The sequence below is a fragment of the Bufo gargarizans genome, chromosome 1, assembly GCF_014858855.1.
Source record: "Bufo gargarizans isolate SCDJY-AF-19 chromosome 1, ASM1485885v1, whole genome shotgun sequence".
NCBI classification, from domain to species: Eukaryota; Metazoa; Chordata; class Amphibia; order Anura; family Bufonidae; genus Bufo; species Bufo gargarizans.
Window position 1 is genome coordinate 539,810,676 of NC_058080.1, and position 24,554 is coordinate 539,835,229.

At 43.1% G+C, this 24,554-nt stretch overlaps 1 protein-coding gene across 7 annotated transcripts in view; it reads right to left on the bottom strand.

The window, feature by feature from the left end:
- The window catches only part of CABIN1 (calcineurin binding protein 1), a 162,349-nt gene that overhangs the window by 71,770 nt on the left and 66,025 nt on the right, over positions 1-24,554 (bottom strand). For 5 of the 7 annotated variants that reach the window (XM_044275522.1, XM_044275523.1, XM_044275525.1 and 2 more), the window contains exons 19-26: positions 23,484-23,599; positions 18,934-19,095; positions 17,212-17,418; positions 12,879-13,024; positions 12,518-12,779; positions 9,581-9,841; positions 6,288-6,439; positions 2,142-2,320 (exon numbers count right to left, since the gene is read on the bottom strand). In XM_044275522.1, coding sequence (XP_044131457.1) covers positions 2,142-2,320; positions 6,288-6,439; positions 9,581-9,841; positions 12,518-12,779; positions 12,879-13,024; positions 17,212-17,418; positions 18,934-19,095; positions 23,484-23,599 — 1,485 coding nt within the window. The remainder of the gene's footprint in view (positions 1-2,141; positions 2,321-6,287; positions 6,440-9,580; positions 9,842-12,517; positions 12,780-12,878; positions 13,025-17,211; positions 17,419-18,933; positions 19,096-23,483; positions 23,600-24,554) is intronic. The other 2 variants (XM_044275526.1, XM_044275527.1) reach the window with 1 other exon arrangement.

Consider the following 24,554-nt stretch of genomic DNA (forward strand, 5'->3'; position numbering starts at 1 on the left):
ATAAAAATCTCAGAAAACCCCTTGAACGTCAGACTGCTTTGAATTCATTAATACACTTCTAGCACGAATAACAAGGGACAGCACAACATAGAGGTATAAGTCAGGAGAGGTGACAGGTCCCCTTTAAGCTGACGTAGGACTGATGGGGATTAGCTGAGACAACATATTTAACAATGGTTTTGAATACAAGAGTCTGTAAGGTGCATCAGTAATAGGGAAATTAGAGGGTAAGTCACATGAGGGGAGATATTAATGGGAATGAATAACTTCTCCATAGAGCACTTCTGCAAACACATTGCAGGAGAAGTTTTCACATCATAAGCATGTACAGTATGTGTACACAAGGGGGTTCATTATTATCTGTACCTGAAGGGAGGCTTCACCCAAGGATATAGGCTACAAGTGACAATTTCTGATGTGCCCAATAGATGTGCTCACCTACTTTCCTCAGAGGACTCAAGCTCAGATTTATCTATTCCGTAGAAATACAACTTATTTTTGGGAACTAACTGTAATAGGTTTTTGTGAGATGAAGTTGGCTTGGTCTGAAAAATTAGGTACCCCCTACCTAGAAATTGTTGTACACCTACTCCATGGCAATGATATTCCCTAACAGCAGTGGCCTCTCAACAGGATAATGCTCTCTGACACACTGCAAAACTTGTTCAGAAATGTTTTGAGGAACATGACAAAGGGTTCAAGGTGTTGACTTCGCCTCCAAATTCCCCAGATCTCAATCGATCAAGCAACCTGTGGCATATGGTGGAAAAACAAGTAGCTATGGAGGCCCCACCTCGTAACTTTCAGGACTTGAAGGGTACCTAAACAATGGTGTATCAGGTTTTAAAGTTATGGCTGATCGATGTACAAAGTGTAAAATAGAGACCTAAGTGTGTCAGAAATGTAAACATAAACTTTCAAATAAAAAAATAATGTTTATATACGTTATATAAGATAAGGCCACGGTAAAGACAAAAACAACTACGGTACATACACGTTCCTAATACATTTCTAAAACATCTATTTGATATCACTGTCAAATACATCTTCTATCGCTCAGTACAAGCAGGCTAAGCTTGGAAGCAGCCGGTTAAAGCAGGGAGGTAAAGAACAAAAGGTAAGTACAGGTTTGGATCCCCTTGTGAAAGATGCAAACAATCAGGCAGAAGGGGGTAATCGAGGCCAAGTCTACAGGTGACTTTTTCCGAAAAGTACAGAATTGTATTGCCCAGCTCAGCAACGTTTCACACTGTGGTGGCACTTGTCCATGTCTTAGAATGGCCTACTGGCAAATCCCACCAGTAGCATGATCCTTCAGTTCAGTAAATTAAAGAACTGGGGGAAAAATCCGTAACATATGGCTTGAAATTATAAGTAAAATAATATTAAGGAGATTTGGATGTCTGAAATTCATAAAGGAGACCTTCAGATCACAATGATGGGTCAAGTGACGTAGGTATTTGATTTGGAAATCTTTCATAGGCACTTTATGATTGTCTGAAAGCACTTTGGATCTCATAATTTTGCAGAAGAACATTAATTGTACTAGGCCAAGCAAGAGGACAATCCAATCCATCAGCATGCATCGTTCCCCCCACCAGCCAGAAGGAAAGGGGCATTCAGGACAGTGAGAGCCGCCTCCAAACGGGACAAGGACCACCTTTGGAAACACAGAATATAAAATGTGGATAACTCTACCAGTAACAATTACTATGGGATAAGCTAAAATAAAGATCTATACAGCTGACCTTCCACCTAAATAAATTTCCTTCATACAGGCATTCAAGCATGGTATTCTATTCTTCACCTACACAAAGACCTGAAGTGAGATAGCTAACCTTAATCACGAGTTTTGTCCAACATAATCTTTTTTTTTTTCCTGTAAAAAATATTTTGCTATAAAATGCTATAAACTAGTAATTTAAAACAGTCCCGTTTGGGTTTGGCATATGCAGCAACAGAAGCCCTATAAATGCATCCAGCCGAGAGGGGTAAGGAGCGGGTTAGTGAGCAGCAACATTTCCCTGTCACCCAATGTGCCAGCCAGAGCTGTAGGTGATGGTCAGAAGATGCTCCCCTGAACACATCTCCCCAGCAGAGGTTTGCCCAGCGCTGGTGGTATTGAGAAGGGGGGACTGTACCGTCCGGCGTGGCCTGATGACGGGGGGGTTTACATTTGACGTAATCGTGGTCAATCGGAGTGGCTGTGTAAGGTGGAGATGTCAGACCTGGACCAGAGGAGAAAGGAATGGAATTCCCAGGGCCGGGCATCGTCCCCGCGGAAGAGTGAGAATCTTCATCCAAAGTGCTATGCTTCTCCCTAATTTGTGAGCACAGGCAAAAGACACAATAACAAAAATAAATAAGATATAATTGTCAAGTACTTAAGAAGTTAGAAGGTTCCCCACCTAAATAATATGCTGGTAATTGTTAGAGTAAAGCAGTTTCAGTCCTGCCAGGCCTTCTTATTCCCCATCTCTGTGCCAATTCAGCCTTTTTAAAGGGAACCTGTCACCTGGATTTTGTGTATAGAGCTGGGGACATGGGCTGATATATGGCCACTAGCACATCCACAATACCCAGCCCCCATAGCTCTGTGTGCTTTTATTGTGTAAAAAAAAACGATTTGATACAGATGCAAATTAACCTGAGATGAGTCCTGTCCCGGACTCCTCTCACATACAGGACTCATCTCAGGTTAATTTGCATATGTATCAAATAGTTTTTTTTACACAATAAAAGCACACAGAGCTATGGGGACTGGGTATTGTGGATGTGCTAGCGGCCATCTAGCAACCCATGTCCTCAGCTCTATACATCAAATCCTGGTGACAGGTTCCCTTTAAAGGGGGTTTCCAAACCCTTTAATCCTAAAATGAAGTCTTAATATATGCAAATGAGCCTCTACGAGCAACGGAGCATTGCTTATACCCCTGGAGGATCTGTTCTCATTGCCGCTGCCGCGCCCGCAGCACTTTGATTGCTAGTTCCAAGCATTGTAGACATCATTGCGCCTGGCCCTGACCTCTCATTAAGTCTTGCGTATGCTTAGTCAAGTTCAATTACTGCCCCAGGCTTACTTCAGGGAAGAGGCTGGTCGGCAGTTCTACTCTACACTGCGCCTGCGTCAGTTACTGAACCACATGGAGCACATGCGAGAATTTGGGAAGTCAGTGCCAGACGTGATGGCATTCACAGTGCCTGGAAATGTCAATCAAAGCAGAGGATGTGGTAGCAGCAGGGAGAACAGACACCGGACATTCTAGGTGAAAGGACAACACCCCATATTGGGATGGGACCAAGACAGATCAATTCTGCTACCCAGAACACAGGTCAGCCTGTTCTAATGCTATAAAAGTAGTGAGCCCTTTAAAGAAGGGTTACTTGTATCTAGATGTGCTAGAACGGAATTTGTGGTATGAGCTTGGTACTGCCATTCTGATACTAAGGAGGCACCAGGATGAAGCCTCCTTCAGATAAAGCAGCTGAGATTGTCAGAGACAGCACCCTAACAACATAACCCTTGTAGTTAATGATGCATTTAACCCCTGATGGTAACGTGTAAGAAAAATGCCCAAGTGGCAGGGGGCCAGAAACAAATGGCGGAAAAGCCCCTTGGTTGTGGTAAGAAGCCAGACTTTGCTGACCATTCTTCGTGGCTGCAGTCAGCGCATTTCTATTTTCCAGTTAACACTCTACATTAAAAGTCTGCACTCCGTGAGACAAGAGACTTTTATTTGAAGAAGTTTGCAGAGGTGTCAGACTTCTTTATCACATACGTCAATTCAAGGGCATGGCCAAGGCATGCTCAGTAGTGACCAGAGAGAATCTACTATTCCAAAAGAAACTGTATTCTACATGTGCGCAGAGGAACCTATTGCACATCTTGGAGAAGAAAGCAGTAAAGATAAACTGGCCAGACTTGACCAGCATATTGTGCAAGATGAAATACAGTTCTCCAAATGGTCTCCTTGATTTTAGACACAGGTTTCAGGTAAATTTGTAACACAGAAGCAGCTGATTTTTTTTTTTTTTATGGATTATATAAAAGGCAATAAGTCTTATGGGGAAAACCCCATTTTAGGGCTTGTCTAACTTGAACAACCTCTTAGAACACAACAGGTCCCCAGCGATCAGCTATTATCACCAGGGGAACTGAGAAAGAGTCCTCTTTTCTTTTGATGGGACAGTGTGGGGAAACTTAAGCAAAAAACAACATTGAAGTCAATGAGCCATTTAATGAATGAGATCATCGCTTTAAAGGGGTTGTCCGGGTTCAGAGCTGAACCCGGACATACCCTTATTTTCACCCCGGCAGCCCTCCTGAGCCTGGCATCGGAGCATCTCATGCTCCGATGCGCTCCCGTGCCCTGCGCTAGATCGCGCAGGGCACAGGCTCTTGTGTTTTCAATAACACACTACCGGGCGGTAACTTCCGCCCAGCAGTGTGTTCGGTGACGTCACCGGCTCTGAGGGGCGGGCTTTAGCTCTGCCCTAGCCGTTTTACTGGCTAGGGCAGAGCCAAATTCCGCCCATCAGTGCCGGTGACGTCACCGGGCTGCCTGTCAGCCCCATAGAGAGCCCGGTATGTCACCGGAACTCAGAAAAATGCCTTTGCCCTGCGCGATTTAGCGCAGGGCAAAGAAGAGCATCGGAGCATGAACTGCTCAGATGCTCATGTCAGGGGGGCTGCCGGGGTGAAAATGGAGGGATGTCCAGGTTCAGCTCTGAACCTGGACAACCCCTTTAAGATTAGGGCATATGTATGTTCCCCTGCAGCAGCAATGTCTGGCTGGCCAAAATGTGCTATTTACCAGGAGTGTGGGAACTGGGACCAATTGGAAGATGCACAGGGCTGCTTGTTGAGAAAAGAAGGGGCAGCCCTTTGTAGTTTCACTCCACTATAGCTAATAGAGGGGGTACTGTGTGATACACTAATGCCCTAACAGGGCCTGTGAATAGTGGTTGTCTGAAGCAGGCAACTTTAAGCATCATTTTCTTCAGCGTGCGGTCTTTAAAACGGATATCATCATGACCCAATGCAGGTCAATGGGATTATTCAAAAAAGTGCAGTTGTTAGGCAGAGCACACCTAATACTAGCCCATCTCTAATAATTCAGGTGCTAAACTCAACGCCTGTGATGACAGCAGAAAAGGGGAAAAGCACATTCTCGGTAGTCACGTCATTCCTTTCCTCATCCCAACATTTGTTACCATTCAGCTTTAATAACATTTATTTAGATGAAGAACCTCTTTCAAGGCTATAGACACCTTCTGGGCAATTTTTGATGATTGTATTTCACTCATTTTGGGTTTAAATAATTTCTTCAGTTGGTCCATATTAAACATTTCGAGTCATTTTTGAGATACAGGGGTTAAAAGTCAGTTTCTTTGCAGAGTATTACTTCTCAGTCCCATCGGCTGACATCTCATGTGAAGCCTTATCTCTAATCTCCTGACCTCATAAACAAACACTCATTTAACCCATATCCTTATTAGTTTGATAAATTAAGTTATAATGAGTGTTTATAAGGTTAGGAGATCAGAGATAATACATGAGCTGTCAGCTTACAGGACTTAAAAGTGATACTCTAAACAGACAGATTTTTTAACCCCTGTAGCTCAAAAATGGCAGATTTTTTTTTAATGACCAATTGAAAAAATTATCTTTTGCCCAAAAAGAAAAAAGAAATGCAATCATAAAAATATTGCCCTGAACGTGTATCCATAGCCTTTAAGGTGTGTAATTTAAGTGGAACATAAAGCACACCATTACTGGCACTTCTTATGTCATAAAATGCAGTCCCAGCGTCAGAAAATGAAATCTATACCAGCAAGGAGCTGCTGTACAGTAGATTTCGGGTCTAATTGTGACAAATTTCTGGTGCACAAATTGTTAAAGTGTACTAAACCTTCCGAAAAATGTTTACATTGCTACAAATACTTTTCTAGCAAAACAGGCACCTGAAGTTCAGTCCACTCTACAGCGCTTTTCACTGTAGAACATACAGAATCCGTACATTGTACCCATGTATGCGGTGCATGGATTCTGTGTTCTACAATCTGCTCTGCAGTAAGTACCGTACTGACAACAGCTCACATAGCTGCTCCTACCTGTGCCCGCTGCGCTGAAACCTTTGATACCCTGCACCAATGTGCTGTGCCAGGGTTTAGCAGGGCGCAGCAAGGACAGACAGAAACAGTGATGGGCTATGCAGAGTATTAACTAGTAGTGTACACATGTATATAAAAGGAAATACAGTCATATCTATACAAAGAAAACATACTTCTCGGTTGGTTTTGGTGCATTTTTCTCCTCTCCCTTAGCAAATGGCCCTTCCGTGGCTTCCTTCATAACGGTGAACAACATTTTAGAATCTAGTTCCTGGTCGTTTTTATCCAGCAGCTTCAAGACTGACGCATGGAGACGGAAATAGACCTAACAGAGAGAGTATGCAAGTCTTCTTAAATTTAGATTTCTTGTACACCTGTAGTCTCAAACAGAGAGTTTTAAAACAGTCACTGGCTTTCCCAGGTTAGCTTTCACTTTGCTGAAGTCAACAACTCCATTTGCAGGAAGCTTGTTCCAGAAATTTACTTAAAGGAGGTACATTTTTATACAGGGTGGCCCACGAAACCGTAGTCCGCCTCCGATATCTCCAAATCAAACTGCATAATAGTAAATCTGTCTTAGTTGTCCATAACCACCAATCAGAGCTCAGCTTTCATTTTTTCAGAGCCCTAAAGGAAATAAAATCTGAGCTCTGATTGGTTGCTATGGGCATCTATTCAGTTTGATGAAAGTGGCCTATTGTGTCAGAAAGATGGCGTTCTCCCTGGAGCAGTGAATAGCGATTGTGGGGCCAAGGGGTTATGGCCACCACGTTCCCCAGACTTGTCCACAAGCGATTTTTATCTGTGGGGAAATTTAAACCAGAAAGTGTCCTCCAACAATCCACATCCCCTGGATGAACTCAAGGAAAACCTTACAAACACCATCCGCAGCATCACTAGCCGTACCAGCCAGCATAATCCAACGTGCCCAAAGATGCAGAGACGTGAACGGGGACCACTTTTAGCATTTTTAGTGACTTGTGGGTAATTAAAAAAAAAATAAACAATCCACTTGCTCGTTCATCTTGTCATACTATAGCTGGAGGCAGGATACTTTTTTGTGGGACACCCTGTATATTGGACTGAATGGGCTAAAAAAACAAAATGACTCGCCTCACTGCTTCCACTCTGAAGCCATTCTGACGCTTATTGGCTCCCCACGATCTTGGCTTGACACACAGGAAATGCTAGGAGATGCGTGCCCACCTCAGTGAGCGAATGGCTCTCCTGACACTTCCTGATTGTGTTGAGCCCATTCTGCCCCATATACTGTATAAACAACCATTTTAAGGAAATAATCATCAAAGCAGCATCCAAGAACCTCTGTTTAAAAGAACGTATAAGAAATCCCTTTCTAAAATCTCCTGAAAAATCGAAATGCGTTTTTACTCAACCTCATAATCAAATTACCCTCTCACTAATTTGCTGATGGAAATGGCTCTCTCAGGACTGAAACCATTATTGCTAATAGCTGCGGTCAGAAACAGCCACCCATGCAGTATGACGACAACGAAAGGGAATTAAAGGGAATGTGTCAAATTTTTTTTCTGCCAGTTAAAACCAGAGAGACACCTACGGTATCCTATCTGTTTTTATTTTCTAATTGCAGATTTTTTTACTCTACCCGATGTGTGGTCAATCTGAATAAACCCTTATCAGCACTGGATCAAAAGCGATATTCGGTGGTGCTCTGCTCAAAAGATTCATATAAATACTTAGTAGTAAGAAACACAAGTAGCGGCAGTCCCCATAATGTTCACTTTGCAGCTTTATTGGAATTAAAAAAGGATCGGACGCAGGCACTGCACAAAAACCAGGCAACAGCCGTTTCGCGCACCTTGTGCTTTGTCAGGGCTTGACAAAGCGCAAGGTGCGCAAAACGGCTGTTGCCTGATTTTTGTGCAGTGCCTGCGTCCGATCCTTTTTTAATTCCAATAAAGCTGCAAAGTGAACATTATGGGGACTGCCGCTACTTGTGTTTCTTACTACTAAGTATTCAATGAATAAAATCACACCTGCGCTCGCGTTCTTAGATACCAAAGAGAAGTAAAGAAGAAATAAAATACAACCCTATAGCAGTCGCTGCTGAGTATTAAAATATTGTACCTGCCTCTTACCCTGTATTGAAAACCCTTCTTCAAAACACTATAATAAATACTCACGTGGACCTACTGATTTGGAGTATATCCCTGGATAATCATATATATTTCACTACATCCTTACATCCCGATCGTACCACCGACAGAGAGACTACCTGCTTAGTATGATAATACTGACAATATACTTGCCGTTACTGCAATCCTGGAGTTCCTTCCAAGCACAGAGAAATGCACAGTCCTAGTAATGTTCAGCTGCTACCTGTAGCAGCGCAGCCCCGCCCGGCGGCTAGCACACAAGTGGGGGAGCCAGCAGGTTTTCCCAAAAGGATCTTCAGTGTGACATCACACGTTCCTCTACAGATGCCTTCAAGGAGGCAAGGAATTTGGGTAACTTAGTTGCTCCGTGCGACTAACGGAGAATGCCAGCGTTTTTAAACCGCATTTAGAGATATGCTTTATAGCAGCCACCATGGGCCATAGTAGGGCCCATGGTGGCATGGACAGCAGGACAGGAGATGACCTCATTGACTTCTATGGCAAGTTTTTCTAACCATGCTCTGACCTGTCCAGATGTCAGGAGGGAGTAGATAAGCTGTGAGAATCACCTACTGCAAATGGTAGATCCTGTTTTATCTCTCCATCTCTGTATATTTATATATATACAGTATATAGAGGTGGTATTTGTCACAGCAATTGTCTATAATGATAATGAGGTGACTGCTGAAAAATGATCTGTAAAGCTATAATTAGGCTTAGTGGCCAGTGTGAAAACTGGAAGATTTTAGGATTTTTTTTTTATAGATAATGACATGGAAAATTTAAATTATAAAAATACCCAAAATTCTTCAAAAATACATTTAACATAAAACCAAAGTTTAAACTATGGGTCACTTTCGGCCACATTCCCATCTGAGACAATGGGGGCATATCAGTAGGATATGCCCTCATTGTCTAATAGGTGCGGGTTCCACCTCTGTGACCCGCACCTACACGAGTATGGAATGGGGAAGATGGTAGCTGGAGGACCCTGGGTTTCCCCGGGTCCGGCCACCACCAAACGCTCTCCCCATAGTATTGAATGGGAGCGCACCACTTTTGCGCGGCCACCACTCCCATTCATTTCTATGGGGCCGACGCTCAGCTATTTTCGGCGGCCCCACAGAAATGAACGGAGGGCAGCTGTGCATGCAAAGTGCGCCCTCCACAACTTTCAGGGCTCCATTCTCGGTGTAGGTGTGGGTCCCAACATTGACACCCGCACCTATCAGACAGCAGGGGAATATTATAGCGATATGCCCGCATTGTCTGAAAAGGGAAAACCGCTTTAAGGAGAAAAGCCATTAAAATCAATATTAACCCCTTCTTACCTCTAAAGCCTCCATGGCTAACTCGGGAGGGTTATGGTAATGAATCTTCTTAGGATAGTGAGCAGCTTCCTCATGCAGGTAGTGTGCTGCTTGCTTGTAGTGCAGCAGATACAACTCTGGAGCCACCTTTTGCTTTTCACAGATTTTGCCTAACATATAGTGAATTAGCCATTCTTCTTCATCACCGTCTCCCTCACAGAGGGAAGCGGAGGTGAAACACTGCTTGGCTGTCTCAAGCATGCTATTCCGACGCTCTTTCAACTGCAAATAAAGCAAAACAATAACCTTAATATTAATCAAGACCATAAATCACAGCATTATACTGTATAACATTGATGCTATAGGAAAGGAGTTTTCTAGAAACGAATTAGAAATGTTAACATAAAAGTCATGTGAATGACATAATGACAAGTCTGAGTGGTGCAATTGCAAAGAAATGCATACTTAAAGGGAACCTGTCACCAGTTTTATGGTGTCCTAACTAAGGACAACATAAATAAGTGACTGATTCGCTTAGCAAAATGCTGGGTCACTTTCTTTAATTGACCCAGTCAATCTGCCACCATCTTGTATGTAAAAGCTCCAGCTGATAATGATGAGTCATGAATATTCATGAGCTCCTGACTCTCCCCGCCCACCTGCTGCTGATTGACAGTTATTTTCCATATGAACCAGCAGCAGGTGGGCAGGGGAGAGGCCATAGCTCTGAATTAAATATACGCTGGACTCAATGACCTCACGCCGGACTCGAATCAGCTCATTAGCATGCGGCATCTTTGTGTGTATATTATGAGGTAACCATCTGTCCCACCAGTAAGTGAACACATCTAAGGCACTTTTTAGTAGTTAATGATTGTATATAATTAGTTAGATTATCAAATATGACAGGTTCCCTTTAAGACGTTTTATAAAGTTACCTATAACTATGGGGTCGTTAAAGTAGGATATCTCTGGTAGATCGTAAATATAGCGCTGACAAATTCCGACCTCGCTGACACACTGTACTATAAAAGTCTATCCCATTCAGAGAAGCTTCTGATCTAAATATACAATCTAAATCTGCACAAACTGTCAGCACCCATAGCATCACCCCCTAAGGGATACTAAATCAGCAATCTTTCCAACAACTGCTAGGAACTTCAAAGACTGTGCCCAAGTTTGTGTATTTTCTCTTCAACTTGAAATCGACCAAATGTTGCTCCAAATTTAGTCTGGCAGAGCTTTCCTTGGAGCCCGATTATGCTGAAATGATTAATCCCTCTCACTGAAATGACAGGAAGACTATATAGAAGCAGTAGATAAAGCATCTGACAGAGATTTTTAAAGGGGTTGTTTGGGATTTTTATACTGATGACCTATCCTCAGGATAGGCCATCAATATCAGATAGACAGGATCCGACTCCCAGGACCTTCACCGATCAACTGTTTGAAGAGGCCGTGGCACTCTGGCCTCTTCCTATGCTAGTGATGTCACGTTCATCAATCACGAGGCCTAGGTGCAGCTCAGTCCCATTCAAGTGAAAGGACCTGAGCTGCAATGCAAAGCACAGCCGCTATCCAATGTTGGTTACTGGAGCGCTGCAACCTCTTCAAACAGCTGATCGGTGTGGATCCCCAATAATCTGATATTGTGGTATTGATGACCTATCCTGAGGAGGCAGTATACTAGTGTTAGGGACCCATCTGCGGAAGCCACCTTGACGCCTGGTAGATGGGCCCGACACAGTTTTGAGCAAATATGTGCGCAAAGAGCTTCCATTGACTTATTTATAGTAGGTATTATACCACTTTTATTTAGAATGACCCCCATTTCTTAGCTCTATTGTTTGTATGTATAATGGTGTGCAGCCATTTTCTTTTTTATCCATCCTGAGGATAGGTCAGCAATATGAGAATCACAGAAAACCCCTTTTAAACCGTTTATATTCACTAAAACAAAATCAATATGTCCAATGTAGGGACAGTAAGCTCTTTAGGTTTTACTGCTGGAGAGTCCGACCACAATTGTGAAGATCTGCCAAACATGCCAGCATTTTCGGCCAACAAAGAAGCAAAGGCGGCAATTTTCTGTGGAAATGATTTATTGTGATGTGTATTCAAGATGCCTGCTCATATCTGGGAACTAATGTGTCAGCACTTTAATGGGGTTATACCATGAGCAGTATTTATCCCAGTAATAAATGTCGGATCACTGTGGGTTCGACCTGCGTCTACAGTGGTTGGGTCCCCAACAAGTCTCGTGGACAGGTAATGCATACTGTTTGTAGGATAAGCCCTTTAAATATCCAGACACAATATAATGTCTGCAGCCTCTGGCCTAAATCTGACACACAGATCAAATAAGTTTCCTCTTTAGAAGAAGCACTAGAATAAAATCACTGCCTTTTTTCCAACAATTATTTTATGTATTTTTATGTTTAGGAGTGCCTTATTGGTGCAAAGTAGTCTGGGTAATGTATTTTACTGTGTGATTACATCTAACTTTTTAGAGGGGTTATGACATGATTGATATAAGAAATGAAAATCAGACATCATATAGTACATGACAATACCTTACTAAAAATAGTAAAACCAGCCCTGTACCACAAATGGAGGCAACGCTATCCCCATTCATTGCTCTAGTTGCTAAGGTAGATTATTTTCAAGCTACAAGCCCAGGGGCGTGTCCTTTCTGCTGCAGTTCCTCTCACTTTATCACAAATCAGGGGGCATGGCCTTTCTGCTTATCTCTCTCCCTATTACAGCATGTGTGACCAGCTCTGTGGGCGGACGTGCACATTACTCTACAGGGGTTGCCATCATAATGACGCAAAGAGAATAGCTCACATTTGTGTAACAAAGTAAATTAACTCGTTTTTCATGCTGAATTATACTAAAATAACGATCGTAGTATTATTGTATATTTTGAGTATTATAAAACGTCATATAGCAACTCACATGTGCCACCGCCTCAGAGGACAGCTCAGTCGCCCACTGTTTAAGCTGTCGGGAAGCAAACGAGTGGAGCGCATAAGACATTGTGCCATATTCAATCCATAAGGACAGGTTTGAGGCATCAATTTCCAGGGCTCGTTTAAAGCAGTTTAGTACAGGACTGGCATGTTTCCATATGGGGCCATCATTCTTCAGTTCATTGGAGTTTAGTTTGTCCTGGATACGGCTTGCTCTTGCCAAGGCCATGCCAGCCCAAGAATCAAACCTTGAATGGTAGGAAGTAAACAAGGACATTAAACATTAAAATACGGAAACATTTATAAATGGATATATACATTTTAAGAAAAGACAAAAAACGACTTACCTGTTGGGACACTTGCAGATATCATGCATGTAGAATTTAATGGCTTTGGTCGGTTCCTTGTTTTTAAAATGGTAGTCAGCGATAAGGTAAAACAGCTCATTCACGACCTCGGGTGAGTCTTCTGCTCCTTCCGGGAGTTGTGGCGCCTGCAATTAATTTCAGATATCAATGATGAAGCTGAAATCAGGCTGTCGTTTCTGCAAACATTAGTAACATTGCCAACAAGATAGGTCCACAATTCTGTATAGAGAGCATAGAGAGCCCAAATTTGAAGGGGGTTTCTGTTTTATGGAAAGATATATACTGTAATTTCAATATTATTTCTTACCATTTTCAAGATCTCAGCTTAATGTCAGCGAGTTAAACAAGTTAGAAGATTAACCCCTTCCTGACTGTCCCAAGTAAATTCCACGGCAGGGGCCCGGCCAGATGCACCCCTAACCCTGAGAGTCCTGAAATCTATTGCATTACAGCATTAGCTGACAGCATTATGTCAATGTAATTCAGTAGACTCCAGGACTCTAAGGCCTCTTTCACACGGGCGTTGCGGGAAAATGTGCCGGTGCGTTTTGTAATGCGTTTTGCACTCGTGTGAAAAAAATCGCGCATGTTTGGTACCCAAACCCGAACTTCTTCACAGAAGTTTGGGCTTGGGATCGGTGTTCTGTAGATTGTATTATTTTCCCTTATAACATGGTTATAAGGGAAAATAATAGCATTCTGAATACAGAATGCATAGTAAAATAGCGCTGGAGGGGTAAAAAAAAAATTTTTAAAAAAAATTGAACTCACCTTAGTCCACTTGATCGCGAAGCCGGCATCTCCTTCTGTCTTCATCTTAGCTGTGTGGAGGAACAGGACCTGTGGTGATGTCACTCCGGTCATCACATGATCCATCACATGATCTTTTACCACACAGCACAGAGGACAGACAGAAGAGATGCCGGGCTGCGCGATCAAGTGGATTAAGGTGAGTAAAATTATTATTATTTTTTTTTTAACCCCTCCAGCGCTATTGTACTATGCATTCTGTATTCAGAATGCTATTATTTTCCCTTATAACCATGTTATAAAGGGAAAATAATAATGATCGGGTCTCCATCCCCGATCGTCTCCTAGCAACCTGTGCGTGAAAATCGCACCGCATCCGCACTTGCTTGCGGATGCTTGCGATTTTCACGCAACCCCATTAATTTCTATGGGGCTTGCCTTACGTGAAAAACGCACAAAATAGAGCATGCTGCGATTTTCACGCAACGCATAAGTGATGTGTGAAAATCACCGCTCATGTGAACAGCCCCATAGAAATGAATGGGTCGGGATTCAGTGCAGGTGCAATGCGTTCAACTCGTGCATGGCATCCGGACGGAATACTCGCCCGTGTGAAAGGGGCCTAAGGGTTACACAGCATTACAGTCAGGTCCATAAATATTGGGACATCGACAATTCTAACATTTTTGGCTCTATACACGACCACAATGTATTTGAAATGAAACAAACAAGATGTGCTTTACCTGCAGACTGTCAGCTTTAATTTGAGGGTATTTACATCCAAATCAGGTGAACGGTGTAGGAATTACAACAGTTGGCATATGTGCCTCCCACTTGTTAAAGGGGTTGTCCAGGTTCAGAGCTGAACCTGGACATCCCTCCATTTTCACCCCGGCAGCCCCCCTGACATGAGCATCGGAGCAGTTCATGCTCCGATGCTCTCCTTTGCCCTGCGCTAAATCGCGCAGGGCAAAGGCATTTTTCAGAGTTCCGGTGACGTACCGGGGCTCTCTATGGGGCTGACAGGAACCCCGGTGACGTCACCGGCACTGATGGGCGGGATTTGGCTCTGCCCTAGCCAGTAAAACGGCTAGGGCAGAGCTAAAGCCCGCCCCTCAGAGCCGGTGACGTCACCGAACACACTGCTGGGCGGAAGTTACCGCCCGGCAGTGTGTTATTGTAAACACAAGAGCCCGTGCTCTGCGCGATCTAGCGCAGGGCACGGGAGCGCATCGGGTATGTCCGGGTTCAGCTCTGAACCCGGACAACCCCTTTAAGGGACAATTGGCTTCTCAGCTGTTCCATGGCCAGGTGTGTGTTATTCTCTCATTATCCCAATTACAATGAGCAGATTAAAGGTCCAGAGTTCATTTCAAGTGTGCCATTTGCATTTGGAATCTGTTGCTGTCAACTCTCAAGAGATCCACAGAGCTGTCACTATCAGTGAAACAAGCCATCATTAGGCTGAAAAAACAAAACAAACTCAGAGAGATAGCAAAAACATTAGGCGTGGCCAAAACAACTGTTTGGAACATTCTTAAAATGAAGGAACGCACCGGTGAGCTCAGCAACACCAAAAGAACTAGAAGACCACGGGAAACAACTGTGGTGGATTACGAAGAATTACTTCCCTGGTGAAGAAAACACCCTTCACAACAGTTGGCCAGATCAAGAACACTCTCCAGAAGGTAGGTGTATGTGTGTCAAAGTCAACAATCAAGAGAAGACTTCACCAGAGTGAATACAGAGGGTCCACCACAAGATGTAAACCATTGGTGAGCCTCAAAAACAGGAAGGCCAGATTAGAGTTTGCCAAACGACATCTAAAAACGCCTTCACAGTTCTGGAACAACATCCTATGGACAGATGAGACCAAGATCAACTTGTACCAGAGTGATGGGAAGTGGAGAGTATGGAGAAGGAAAGGAACTGTTCATGATCCTAAGCATACCACCTCATCAGTGAAGCATGGTGGCGGTAGTGTCATGGCGTGGGCATGTATGGCTGCCAATGGAACTTGTTCTCTTGTATTTATTGATGATGTGACTGCTGAAAAATATTATCTGCTCATATTCAGCCAAATGCTTCAGAACTCATTGGACGATACTTCACAGTGCAGATGGACAATGACCCAAAGCATACTGCAAAAGCAACCAAAGAGTTTTTAAAGGGAAAGAAGTGGAATGTTATGCAATGGCCAAGTCAATCACCTGACCTGACCTGAATCCGATTGAGCATGCATTTCACTTGCTGAAGACAAAACTAAAGGGAAAATGCCCCAAGAACAAGCAGGAACTGAAGACGGTTGCAGTAGAGGCCTGACAGAGCATCACCAGGGATGAACCCCAGCGTCTGGTGATGTATATGCGTTCCAGACTTCAGGCTGTAATTGACTGCAAAGGATTTGCAACCAAGTATTAAAAAGTGAAAGTTTGATTTATGATCATCATTCTGTCCCATGACTTTTGGTCCCTTAACAAGTGGGAGGCAGAGATGCAAACTGTTGTAATTCCTACACCGTTCACCTGATTTGGATGTAAATACCCTCAAATTAAAGCTGACAGTCTGCAGGTAAAGCACATCTTGTTTGTTTCATTTCAAATCCATTGTGGTGGTGCATAGAGCCTAAAATTTTAGACTTGTGTCGGTGTCCCAATATTTATGGATCTGACTGTATAAATTGGTCTAATGCTGTGCAATCCGGTCAGAGGAGCGGAGGTCAGGGCGCTGTGAGTTTATCGCATCCAACTCGCTCGCGCGTGTCTGGCCTAACTCACTGAACAAACCCTTCACCTATGTCACTAGACATCAGGAGAGTTATCCAGTCTCTGGAAACATAGAACTATGCTACCATTTAGTGACATCAAGCAGAAATAATATGCATGATGAAAAATTTGAATTAAAAGTATATCATTTCTAAATGAAATACAAAGTAAAAGTACAATCCTGAGTGGAAGTAAGGCTGTGATTGACAGCCAGAGTCCCACTGGCACTGCTTGGATCAGAGGAACCTCCTAGTTCTTGGAAAGCACCGATAAAGATTATTTTCTTTTATTGTGCTAAAGTACTAAAACAAAGTTCTAAAAAAAAAAAAATAATAATACGTAGTGGGGGAAAAAAAAAAAATCATCCAGTCCTGAAAGCACAAAATAAAGCCTCATTTACACGTCCATGCTTAAATCCGTGGAAAGGTGGTCAGTGATACCTCAGTGAAGATGTCCATGAAGGATCCGTGTTGGGTCCACGTGCCATCCGTGTTTCACCAACACTGCACAGCTGAAAACAAATTTTCAAAGCATCTCTTCCTAATGATCCGTGAAACACGGATTGCATCTTTGTTGCATCCGTGATTTTCACGGACCCATAGATTTATAATGAGCATGATGGATCCATGAACACGGACAAAATAGAGCGTGCTTCCGTGCTTAAAACATGGACCCACGGACCGTGCTAAAAAATGAATGGGGACAAGTGCTGTCCGTGGAGAACACATACAGCACACGTCTGTGGAACACCGACGTGTGAATGAGGCTTAAGTCAGAAGAACGCTCTAAACTTGTACCTTGTTGCTTGTGCCTTCGATGTAAGCTGCCACACTGTCCATTCTTAGCTTCGGTTTATCTGAGGGAGGTATTATGGTGGCCATTTTTTTCAACAGGTTAGCCAGGTCTGCAGAGACGGTGCTGGTTTTATAGCTGTCAAATTCAGGAAGAGACTTTGGCTTGAAATAGTCAAACAAAATGAGGGCATCTTCCCAGAGCAACTCCACCTGCAGAGAAAAGGACCTTACTGAGACATTCTGTCTTCAGGTCTAGAGCAATTACACATTATGTCACCCGCAATGCTAGCCCTGCAGATTTATCTGTAAGAGCAAATATAGCTATAGGCCAGTGATGGCGAACCTATGGCACGGGTGCCAGAGGCGGCACTCAGTGCCCTCTCTGTGGGCACCCGCACCCTGGAAGAAGTCCAAGGTGTAACACTATGCCTTAGACTTTTTCTGCCATTCATCAGCGCAGGGCATGCTATGAATGGCACAGACAGCTCACTGAATGTAGGCAGGCTATTATAGATAAATGATAAAGTACATGAAAGATATGTTATATTAGTATTCAGGGTAAATGGCCATGTTGGCACTTCACAATAAATAAGTGAGTTTTGGGTTGCAGTTTGGGCACTCGGTCTCTAAAAGGTTCACCATCACTGCTATAGGCTATTATATTTTAGGTTTTGCTCGTTTATATGAAAGAGCAATTCAATAAAAGCTAAGGAGACAATTTCTTACCTTCTGTTCCATCATATAAAAGAAGAAGTGATAATGACTACAGTTTACTGGTTTAATAGCATTGAAAAGAAAAGAATAGTGAGAGAAAACTCATGAATAGTATCCTGGGAAATGGGGTGCACACTGGGAGAGGAAAGTGTAATTAACCTGTATCGCCGCTATAAGGCAGACAGAATACAGGTAAACTTTGAAGAACGCCACGGCCTCTTCAAACAGCTGATTGGTCAGGGCGCCAGGAATGGGACCTTAATCGATCTGATATTGATGATCTATCTAGAGGACAGATCATCAATATCCTGACACTGCACAACCCCTTTAATATCTAAACACTGGGGGGGTTCAAATCCTGGCATCCCCGCTGATAGGCTTTTGGAAAGGCCAGAGATGCTCGGCAAATGCTGCGGCCTTTTGCTCAGCCTGTGACTTCATGTCCATTGGTCACATGGTCTTTCTGCAGCTCATCCCCATTCAAATGAAGGTGGTCAGGAATTGGACCCCCATAATCTGATATTAAAAGGGTTATCCGGTAATTAATATTGATGACCTATCCTCAGAATAGGTTATCAATATCAGATTAGCGGGGGTCCGACACAAGACCCCTGCTGATCAGCTGTTAGAAGAGACCTCTTACTGGGCCATGTGACATCACCGTTGAAGCGAATGGGGCTGAGCTGCAATACCACGCATGGCCACGGTGCAATGTACGGCGCTGTGCTTGGAGAGTTGCCAGGAGCCAGCTGCTCCCTGAAACAGCTAACCTGAGGATAGGTCATCATTATCCATTCCTGGATGACCCCTTTCATGACCCATCCTGAGGATGGTCATCACTACTTGGTGATGGACAACTCCTTAAAGAAATAGACTCGCACTGCAGGGATAACAACTTGAAATCCACTGCTGCTGCCCTGCTAAAATATACAAGTACAAAGGTGAGCCTACACGCTTAGGTGCCAGGCTAATAAGTAATATGCCAGTTAATTGTTAAATGCCTGCAGTTACCGGTTGCACAGAATGCTCCTCTAAGTACCGAGCCTTGCTCTTCTTGCTGGGGTAGCCATACAGACAGTAGAAGCACTGTTCTAGTGTAGTCTCCAGCTCCTCCTTAAAGGGATGGTAGTCATCCTTTGTGGACGCCGCCAGTTCTTTCAACAGAACACGTAACTGTATACACATAGGAAAAGATATGGGATTCAATTACAGTACAGTACACACACAGCAGCAGAATGTTGGATTCTGCAAAGAAATGTCAGAAAACTGCCAACAAAGAAGAAATTGTCAGTACGCAGTAATGTAAAGTGAACCAGGGTATTCTCTGATCTCTCCTATTAGCCAATGGCATAGTATTTGTGTGCCATTTTGGCTAATAGGAGAGTAGACCTGTTTCTTTACTATGCAGACTGTTTTTGCCTTTCAGTATTCTAAAACCAGTGTTAAAGAAGCATATAAGAGAAATAGAGCAATAAAAGAAGGAAGTATTATTTATTATTGGTGTTTTGAGACGCTATTATTTAAAATCAGCTAGTATTGCTAACAGTCCTTAAAGGGGTTGTCCCACGAAAAATATTCTACAGCACCTGGATCTGAATACTTTTGCAATTGCAGGTAATAAACTGATTTTCAGTTTTTACATTAGTCATGAGATAACACTTAAAAGGGATATTCCAGTGGAAAAATAGGCTTGTTACGGGCTGCAAACACTCAAAAACAGACGGAACTCCTGCTGCTGAATACCGCACAGCCAATCACTAGAAGCAGCGATGACCCAACTCAACCAGAGACGCGCTTAACATCATTCACAGTCATTTTCTGCTGTGTCAGGGCAGGAAAAGGAAGTGGTGTGCGGTGGGAAGCTTTGCATCGTTGGAACGACAGCGATGAGAATCGGCGAGGACAACATATGCTTTGTTGTTGTTTTTTTAACACGATTTGCAGCCCATTCCAAACATATCCCTTTAAAAGGAGTATTACAGTAATATAAAGTTATTCCCTATCTACAGATTAGAATGGGGGCCCCATATTCCATGGAGCCCTTGAACTGAGTGGTTGTTCAGGCATGTGCTAGGCTATCTCTTGAACTTTGACAAAAAGTCGGGTCTTCAAAGATGGTGCCCGCTCAGAACCTGAGTGGACGCAACAAGTACCAGAGGCTTTCTGTTTTACACAGCAGATACCCAGAGGCAGAGTTATTTAACAGCCTCAGATACAGTGGTCAATTTCGACCACAGCATCTGAGCGGTCTTTTCCCCTTTCTGAAATCAAGAGAGCCATTCAGTTGTTATGGCAGCCTCCTGCCTTCTGAAGGCTCCGGGGATGCCACAGCAAAGTTCACATCCAGCTGTGCCTGTGGCAGGGCTTGATAAGCATTTGCTGAATCTCCCATATGCTGCAATGTTCAATCATTGCAGTCTATGTGGGAAGCGACAGGATTTTAAAATGTTCTCTTGTCTCCGCACAGCGTTTGCTCTCCTCTGCGGAGGCTCCACAGCCACCAATGAGCATATACATTGAAATATGAGCCATACAGCATTAGCAAAATGCACAATTTGCCCAAATACACTGCCACCAATGATTTACAATTATATTTACAAAAAATCCTATTGGTAGGCACAGTGGCATGAGAAGACAGGGGTACCTTGTCTAGCCCTGTCAATCAAAGTGGAGGGGGAGAGTATTGAGCAGTGTGTTTCTGACGATGCCTTTCTTCCTGAAGGCCGATGCAGCAAAAGTACTGAAAACTTTGTTTTATCCCCTGCCAGCGTGCTTCTCCACACATGATTGAAGTCACAGAGGCAGCGTTACGGTAACCACATGCCCTTCCCTGCCCCTTCGCTGTGACTGGCAGTTCGGCTGGTTTGCCGAACTCTCTGCATAAGCGCTGTCAGTCACAGCGAAGGGGCAGGGAAGGGGACGTGCTTACCATGACTTGAAGCAAGGAGGCCGGGCAGGGGATAAAACAACGTTTTCAGTACTTTTGCTGCATCTGCCTTCAGGAAGAAAGGCATCATCAGAAACACACTGCTGGCGGCTTGGGATGGTTTTGGGAGGTGACAGGTTCCCTTTAAGTTACACCAAAGAAATATATAATTTTACTCAGCATGACCAAGCCTACCAGACAATATGCCTAGTTTAATAGGGTTGATCATGCTGACAGAGGCTCTTTAGAAAACTGTCCATAATCATAAAACTGCTTATTCAAGTTGCAGATTTGCATTTCCCCAGCTATACTACTCAATATTTGTCTAGCTCCTCACAGGAGAGATTCCACTAAGAACACAGTTTACATAATGTCTTCTAGAATTGCAAAGGGGAGTAATATAAACACAAATTTGCTTTTGGACTAGATGGTAAGTCACCTCACAATGAAAATGAATAGATTTACCACAATTATTTCCTACCAAATATAAGGCTGCCCATACACAATGTGGACAGCATAGGTACATGCTAGTTTCAAAGGTTTTAAAGCAGGGTAGATAAAAATCAATGATTTAAAAAAAAGAAGATTTATTTTTTATTTCAATTTGATTTTTTTATATAAAATGCTTTTTGAAGAAAATACAGTACAGACCAAAAGTTTGGACACACCTTCTCATTCAAAGAGTTTTCTTTATTTTTATGACTATGAAAATTGTAGATTCACACTGAAGGCATCAAAACTATGAATTAACACATGTGGAATTATATACATAACAAAAAAGTGTGAAACAACTGAAAATATGTCATATTCTAGGTTCTTCAAAGTAGCCACCTTTTGCTTTGATTACTGCTTTGCACACTCTTGATGAGCTTCAAGATGGTCTTCCAACAGTCTTGAAGGAGTTCCCAGAGATGCTTAGCACTTGTTGGCCCTTTTGCCTTCACTCTGCGGTCCAGCTCACCCCAAACCATCTCGATTGGGTTCAAGTCCGGTGACTCTGGAGGCCAGGTCATCTGGCGCAGCACCCCATCACTCTCCTTCATGGTCAAATAGCCCTTACACAGCCTGGAGGTGTGTTTTGGGTCATTGTCCTGTTGAAAAATAAATGATGGTCCAACTAAACGCAAACCAGATGGAATAGCATGCCGCTGCAAGATACTGTGGTAGCCATGCTGGTTCATTATGCCTTCAATTTTGACAGTGTCACCAGCAAAGCACCCCCACACCATCACACCTCCTCCTCCATGCTTCACGGTGTGAACCAGGCATGGAGAGTCCATCCGTTCACCTTTTCTGCGTTGCACAAAGACACGGTGGTTGGAACCAAAGATCTCAAATTTGGACTCATCAGACCAAAGCACAGATTTCCACTCGTCTAATGTCCATTCCTTGTGTTTTTTAGCCCAAACAAGTCTCTTCTGCTTGTTGCCTGTCCTTAGCAGCGGTTTCCTAGCAGATATTCTACCATGAAGGCCTGATTCACACAGTTTCCTCTTAACAGTTGTTCTAGAGATGTCTGCTGCTAGAACTCTGTGTGGCATTGACCTGGTCTCTCATCTGAGCTGCTGTTAACCTGCGATTTCTGAGGCTGGTGACTCGGATGAACTTATCCTTTGCAGCAGAGGTGACTCTTGGTCTTCCTTTCCTGGGGCGGTCGGCATGTGAGCCAGTTTCTTTGTAGCGCTTGATGGTTTTTGTGACTGCACTTGGGGACACTTTCAAAGTTTTCCTAATTTTTCGGACTGACTGACCTTAATTTCTTAAAGTAATGATGGCCACTCGTTTTTCTTTACTTAGCTGCTTTTTTTCTTGCCATAATACAAATTCTAACAGTGTATTCAGTAGGACTATCAGCTGTGTATCCACCTGACTTCTCCAACCATTTCAGGTGACTACCTCCTCTTGAAGCTCATCAAGAGAATGCCAAGAGTGTGCAAAGCTGTAATCAAAGCAAAAGGTGGCTACTTTGAAGAACCTAGAATATGACATATTTTCAGTTGTTTCACACTTTTTTGTTATGTATATAATTCCACCTGTGTTAATTCATAGTTTTGATGCCTTCAGTGTGAATCTACAATTTTCATAGTCATGAAAATAAAGAAAACTCTTTGAATGAGAAGGTGTGGCTAAACTTTTGGTCTGTACTGTATATTACCATCCAAAGGTTATTCCATCATGAAATAAAGATTAGTTTTTTCATTATGTAGAATAAGGCTGTATATATTAAATTTTTTGGGTAAATAAATTCCATTAATCCATTCACAATGTCATGCTCTTCCAGAGGTTTTTGTAAGATTATTGGGCACTTTTTTCTGCCTACAAGATATTATCACAGATGCTTGGTTTACTTTTGCAGTCCTCAAAACTGAATTTGACTCTGAATCACATGCCTCTTCTTCATAGCAAAAATGTTATAACATGAACAGAGTTAAGAAAAAGACCTTAATCCTAACTTCTACAAACCTATGAATACAGAATCAACCTAATATGAAAAGTTGTTATTCATCTACTTGCATATTATAAGTTATACCAGCAAGAATTAGTCTTTATGTAGAAAACTATGATTTAAATCAAATCCACCCTGTTTTAAAGCACATCAAATACAACCATGAATATCCACAAATGCAAAACTCACATAGAATTTGAGAAGGGCTCCTTCTGAGTTACAACACCACGACCTCCTGCCCAAATACTCATGGGCTGTGTTGAGAAGCATAAGAGATGACGGAAGCAGTGGAGTACCCGAATCCTCTACAATGAAAAGCACAGGTTTTTAAATTAGACGACTAAATTCAAATAAGGCAATGTAACACACCCTGAGCAGCCCATGAATAGAGAAGGAAAGTGGGAAATCCTCTTTACTCTGGAATACCAATGTAGCTGTAACTATATTCAACATCAGCATTATAAAAAGCACTTGGTGGACCATTACAGAGCTTCAAATTATACTTTATGGGTCCCATCTACCAAAACTGCTTTAGAGAAAAAGCAGCATTGCTGCCCATAGAAACTAGTCTCAGACTGGGAGGCAATACATTATTATATCTCCTCAAAAATGAACTAGATTAGATTAATATGAAAATAACGTTTTTAATGGGCATCTGTAAGGCTACTTTCACACTTGCGGCAGGACGGATCCGACAGGCTGTTCACCATGTCGGATCCGTCCTGCGGCTATTTCGCCGTGCCGCCGGACCGCCACTCCGTCCCCATTGACTATAATGGGGACGGGGCGGAGCTCCGGCGCAGCACGGAGAAAGCCCGCCGGACTAAAATTACTGCATGTCAGGCTTTTTAGTCCGGCGGCTTTCTCCGTGCACCGCCGTGCTGCGCCGGAGCTCCGCCGCTGTCCCCATTATAGTCAATGGGGACGGAGCGGCGGTCCGCGGGCACGGCGAAATAGCCGCAGAACGGATCCGACATGGTGAACAGCCTGTCGGATCCGTCCTGCCGCAAGTGTGAAAGTAGCCTAAGCAGATTTGTGAAACTGGCTGACCTGTTGCATGTGTGCTTGGCAGCTGAAGGTATCTGTGTTGGTTATTTTCCAGCATTGTATTAATTAAACCCCTAAAAATTACTTTAATGGTATACGTTAAAAGGATCCCAAGAGGGTCCACTAGATCAAGACTATTAGGTGTACAGACAAAAATTAATAAAGTGACCGATAACCACATCCAGAATGAATTTTAACCTGGGGTATGGGAAA